At 43.6% G+C, this 6000-nt stretch overlaps 3 protein-coding genes across 3 annotated transcripts; 1 reads left to right on the forward strand and 2 right to left on the reverse strand.

Moving 5' to 3' along the window:
• Positions 1-40: 40 nt before the first annotated feature.
• Positions 41-879, reverse strand: SAMD00019534_107000 (hypothetical protein; the record flags this gene model as incomplete). Its single annotated transcript, XM_012894135.1, has 2 exons — positions 41-769; positions 844-879. The coding sequence occupies 2 exons, from the start codon at positions 877-879 to the stop codon at positions 41-43; spliced, it is 765 nt and encodes a 254-aa protein (XP_012749589.1).
• A 1945-nt stretch (positions 880-2824) lies between these two features.
• On the forward strand, positions 2825-3740 carry SAMD00019534_107010 (hypothetical protein; the record flags this gene model as incomplete). Its single annotated transcript, XM_012894136.1, has 3 exons — positions 2825-3023; positions 3085-3323; positions 3381-3740. The coding sequence occupies 3 exons, from the start codon at positions 2825-2827 to the stop codon at positions 3738-3740; spliced, it is 798 nt and encodes a 265-aa protein (XP_012749590.1).
• A 414-nt stretch (positions 3741-4154) lies between these two features.
• SAMD00019534_107020 (hypothetical protein) lies at positions 4155-5922 on the reverse strand (the record flags this gene model as incomplete). The annotated part of the gene is made up of 4 exons (XM_012894137.1): positions 4155-4716; positions 4821-5376; positions 5478-5561; positions 5670-5922. The coding sequence occupies 4 exons, from the start codon at positions 5920-5922 to the stop codon at positions 4155-4157; spliced, it is 1455 nt and encodes a 484-aa protein (XP_012749591.1).
• Positions 5923-6000: the final 78 nt, after the last annotated feature.

Here is a 6000-nt window from a genome sequence, read left to right on the forward strand (position 1 = left end):
ATCGATTGGCCTCCACACTCAATCAATCGGTTAAGTATATTTATAGTTGGTCTTTGGACAATTCTTGGATGCGCATGGACATTGTAGCGCGCTGGGCGTTGGACTTTGCTCGATGCTTGATGAAGATTGCTGCTCCAACGACGACGGCCAGGGCCACGACACCAAGGATGACGGCTATTGTCGCGATCTTCCATTTGGCAAACTGGTTGGATGATGGTGGGCTGTGATTGCAGTCGGCAGAGTCACTGCCGTCGCCATTCTTTGGATTGATCAACACACTAAAGTCTGGATCAATCAAACACTTGTCACATTGTGGCATGTTGATACCGATGAATGCATCCAGATTGGTCTGATTGATCAACTCATTCCTTGACGTGGCAGCACGATCATTGGCCATCACGTAAGGTAGGAATCGACCAAAGAACGTCACATTATCCTTGATCAACTTGACAAACTGCAAGTTATCACCGTCCAATCCGATGAATGATGGGTCGGTATTGTCTCCACTATGCGAGGCCCCGCCGGAACATGGAGTTGGGGTTGGGACGGCATGACGATCATTGCCAAACTGTGTCGCAAAAACTGCCCTCAGCGTGTTGAGGTTGGATTTGAACTGCCAGCCATTGATGTAGACGGTCAACTTTAGTGAGTTGGCGGGATAGGTGTATGAGTGGCCGGCAAATGGTACAGTTCTTTGGATTGTCGATGACTCAAACAGTGCGGTGACGATGGCCGTGTGGAAGGGTGGCGGGTCAAGTGTGTAGTTGTACTTGGTGAGCGTACCATCATCAACTCGTGAATGAGTGTAAACCCATCGTTGAGGTCAAAACCTCATTTACAAACATTTCCAATCTGATCCAATTCCTGAATCGATGCCATATTGAATTGGAATTGTGATCCACCTGATGATATTACAACTGAACCATCAGTTTGATTTGGTAATATAACCACATCATGATTAAGTAGATCCAAACAATATAATCCACCATAACCAACAAAACAACTACATTGTCCATCCACACAAGTACCATTACCATTACATAATGACTTGTCTCCACAATCATCCTTTGGTGAATCAGGTCCTGGATGTGATTCAATGTTAGTGTGAGTAGGCGAAGATGATATATATTATGGGACAAGTTGGACAAATAATAATAACTTACCAATTTGGACACCTTTTGATGAGAAGTAAGAATATTGATTGACGGTGATGGTGAGGTTGCCATAACCAGGTTTGAATTGTTTGTTTGGGAGTGTACAATTGATGTTATAAGGTTTGGCCGCACCAATTGCAATTAAACAAGGTACATTATCAATCAAGACAGTAACATTTGTGACCCATCCATAATTGATAACATGTTGGCCAAAGTATCCATAAAGTTGTACATCTCCTCCATCAACTGCAATCGGTGCAGCATAGGATACCGATGGGAATGCTAAATTGATTAAATGATTATGGTATGAGTGTGAGTTGGGTTGTGGGTGGAACTACTCCACTCACTCAATCAATCAATGATCAATTACTTACGTCTTAGATAATATCTGTTTGTATAATTTTGAGTACTGGTTATAACATTTAAAGTTACATCAGAGTTGGATTCGACATAGTTGGCAATATTGCAAATGATGTTGGTGGCGTTGACTCCAGGTGCTTGAATTGTACATGTTCTATTATTAACTAGTACTGTATATTGTTGACCAATTGTGAATGAACCAGTCAATGTTGTACTCAAAGAGTTTAACATCTTAAATTCGAATGTAACATTATTAACTTGATATCCATTACTAAAGTCCAAAACAAATAATAATAATAATAAGATTAATAATCTTCCAATTTCCATGTTTGAATGATTGATTGAATAAATGATTGAATGAATAAATATTTGAATGAGTGATAATGTACTTAAATGAATGATTGACGAGTTGATCAAACATATACCTTGTTGTTACATTTGCTCTTTGTCGCACTGTCGCCCGAGACTCGCCAAGCGATCAGGTGCCATAACTTGGCAAATGGCTAATCATGTGGCCACCACTTGAAGTTTGATCAAATAGACCTGGTTTGGTGTGGACAATATGTTAAAGCAAAGATGGTGAACAATGTCCAATAGACTGATTGACAAGATTTATACCCCTCGGTCATGTAGTTGGTTGGGTCCAATGACCCGAGTCTTTCAAAACCTAATCAAAATGGCAACGACTGATGTATTTTGATGTGTGTGATGTGATACTCGGGTCACATCGACAATGTGTGTTTATCGTTTTTGATCTTGACTAGATGCCCTTGTTTGCGATGCCCGACTGGCACTTTAGTGGGTCCTATGAATGCTATTGTCAATGATATCATTACAACACGTTTCTCCTTTCTAGTTCATTTAATCACACGCATAAACTTACATTATTTTACAACCATAATGATGATGATGAGTGTTAACATCAACAACATTCACTTTGATATTTGGGTCTTATTATAACAAGACTAAGAAGTTCCACAACAACTACGTTAAAACATTAAGATTGAAATAGACTCAATAAATAACTTTCGTTTAAACTATCGGCGTCCCAAACAGGGTGGGAACACAACCCCTCGTCTTTAATTAATTTATAATTCAAACTCCGATGAGGACATCGAGTAAAGTGGCCCACATCCTAAGGGTCAGACCATGTCCACACACTAAGTGTCATTCATTCATTCCAATGACCTTTTACAACAACTACACTCATTCACTCACTCACAAAGACACACACCTTATCTCTCACTCACACTACTTGATATAATAATACTATTACTATTTACAAATAATATTACTACACAAACATACAAATGCAACAACAAGAACAAGTTTGGAACTGTCATGAGATGTCACCTTTGTTGATGACCGAGAGGTCATCTGCATCAGCCGCACCACCAGACACAGTTACAAGACCATCCCTCTCCAACAAGAATCAAACAGAACTCAACTGTCTCATCTTTGTCAACTTTGACATACCAAGAGAGGCAATCCAATATCTTTGGTCAAAGTGTAAATAACCTTAATTCCACCAATCATCCTAACTCATACTAACATTGATGTTGACAAACAGGTGCTTTGGTTATATGTGCTGATGGAGGTGCCAATAGACTGTTCAAGTATTGCCTGGATACCAACTGCCAACTCGTACCCGACTATATAAAGGGAGATCTGGACTCGATTGATGAGGCCGTCCGTGAGTACTACACAAAGATTGGTGTACCCATCACGACAGACCCATCACAAGACTCTACAGACCTTATGAAAGCAATGGAGTTAGTCCGTGAAGTAGAACAGACACATGATATCACAGTATGTTTGGTCCACTCAATCATTCACTCGATCATTCACTAACTCAATCAATCATAGTTCTCAAACATATACGTCAGTGGAGGACTTGGTGGCAATATATCACATGAGATTGCAAACATTAACAATATGCATATGAACCCTGATACTCGCATGGTACTCTTTTCAGAGGGCAACATTGCTTGGTACATCAATCCAAAGTTCAAGCACACGATTCATCTCAAGAGCGGTGTGAACTGCTCGGTCATTCCATTCGCTGGCACTGTCGACGAGGTTACAACCACCGGTCTGCGATGGAATCTGGACCACCACGAGATGAAGTTTGGCGCCATGGTCAGCACCTCCAACATCACTCTGGACAATGTCACGACCATCCTCACCAGCGGACCTTTGGTATTCATTGTTGATATCATTCATTAGGGACATGGAAGTACAAGTACAAGTATACTGCGGTAGTCTGCCAGTGCAGTCACAGCAACACATCATTCATTCATACATTCAATCAATCAGTCCATCACTTCATGAGTTCAGACAACTCAATGGATCATTCATTGGACACATGCAACACACACTATTACTCAAATCGCTCGCTGCACGCTCATTCAATCAATTGACATTGGTAGTCCAACACATTCTTCTTCAATAAGCGATACAAACACCTGGCAGGCATTAGACACGCACGCACTTACGCAATATCATTCTCGTTCCTTGTGTCTAACTAACGATGTTCATTCGCCATCGCTCAGTTAATAATAAATCGTTTATTACAGTTTATGTTACGCGCGCACTGGCGCAAAGTATGTATGGAGTTAGTTCCCAAGCAGGGTGGCCAAGTTACTCCTGTTGGATTGGCACTGCTTGGTTGGCAATGTCGGACATCTGAGGCGATGATGGTGATGATCGCGAGTCGCCAATGGACTCACAATAGTCTCCACACATCTTGCTGCTGTCACTGCTGGAGGCTGCGGGGTGGACGATGGCGGGCGAGGCGGCAAAGTAGGTGGGCAGGTTGGGGTTGCATGGACGCGAGAAGACCACCTGTAGCAGGTTGATGGTGCGTGTCTCAAATGCAGCTTCGCAGTAGCAGAAGTAGTAGACAAACATGCGGATGAACTGCTCGTCAAAGCCGCTGGCGAGGATACGCGCGCGGTTGTTTAGGAACGTCTGCTTCCACCTGTCCAATGTGATGGCGTAGTGTGGAGCAAAGTTCTCCAGGTGCTCCAGCATCAGCTGCGAGTGTGTGGTGGCGGCGTTGATCACCGAGTTGATCGAGGGACACAGGCCGCCCGGGAAGATGTACTTTTGGATAAAGTCACAACCCTTCCTGTACTCCTCATATCTCTGATCATTAAAAGAGATGTATTGTATCACAACAATACCATCTGGTTTAAGTAATCTAAGTTTGTGTTGTATGTTTTTGTTGATTGTGTTAGTGTGGTGTGATTGAGGCTTTGGGGCCTTGAGGCCTGAGGCTGGAACTATTCCACTTGGACGACATACCTTTCGAGGGAAGAGAAATACTCTCCATAGTGCTCATGGCCAACGGCCTCTAACATTTCACAACTGATTATGCGGTCGTACTTGTCGGTGAGGTTGCGGTAGTCGATGAGGAGGACATCGATGCGGCTGGAGAGTCCGGCTTCTTCGATGCGCTTCTTGGCAAGGTTGACCTGCTCAATCGACAGTGAGATGGTGGTCACGCGACATCCGGTCCTGCGTACGGCCTCCATGGCGAGCGCACCCCAGCCCGAGCCAATCTCCAGGAGATGGTGGTTGGGCGACAGGTTGGCCTTGTCGATCAGTGTGCGGATCTTGCGCATCTGGGCATCCTCCAGCGGCTCGTCGGGGCTCTGGAAGATGGCGCATGAGTAGCTCATGGTGGGGTCGAGGAACAACTGGAACATCTCGTTCGACAAGTCATAGTGAGCCTTAATATTCTCCTTGGAGCCCTCAATTGAGTTGTTCCTCAACATGTGATACACACGGTCCACACCATGCTTGAGGAAAGCCCACTTGCTGTCTAGTCCATCCAAGTTATATCTGTTGTTTATAAGTACTGTTTCCAGTTGATGATTGTATGTTAGTCCCATCAATCCACTCATTCATTCACTCACTCAATCTGATCAATCAGGTCGATCAATCACTTGACTCACTCACTCTTTAGAAGTATGGTCATGTCACTGACCTGGATGTCACCCAAGATGAACGACTCTGCGAAGCCAACGTCTCCTCCAAAGAGAACTAGAGCGACAAGGGATGTTTGGTGTTAGTATCCATCATATCCACTCAAGCCCGCCTCCCTGCTAACCAGACAAGCCAGACAAGCCAGCCAAGCCCAGACGCACTTACCCTTGGTCATGAATCTGTAGAGGTTGTTGATGGTGAGTGTGGCGCACTCTGAGGCTGGACTGTTGATGTTGCCATAGACCAATGATGATGGAGTGGATGTGCTGTGTGATGGATAGGCGGCATCATCAATGACCACCGTGAGCATTCCACGTCTCAATCTTACAAAGAAGTGAGAGAACAAGTAGTTATGAGCCCATCCCACAAATGAAGCAGACACTGCATTCCTTATTGACTTTGGTACAAGTAGTTCCATGATTGATGATGTTATATAGTTATAGTAATATTACAAAGTAGTAGTAGTAGTAGTAGTAGTAGTAGAGTGAAGGGTAGT

Source organism: Acytostelium subglobosum, assembly GCF_000787575.1.
Source record: "Acytostelium subglobosum LB1 DNA, scaffold: scaffold28, whole genome shotgun sequence".
Lineage (NCBI taxonomy): Eukaryota > Evosea > Eumycetozoa > Acytosteliales > Acytosteliaceae > Acytostelium > Acytostelium subglobosum.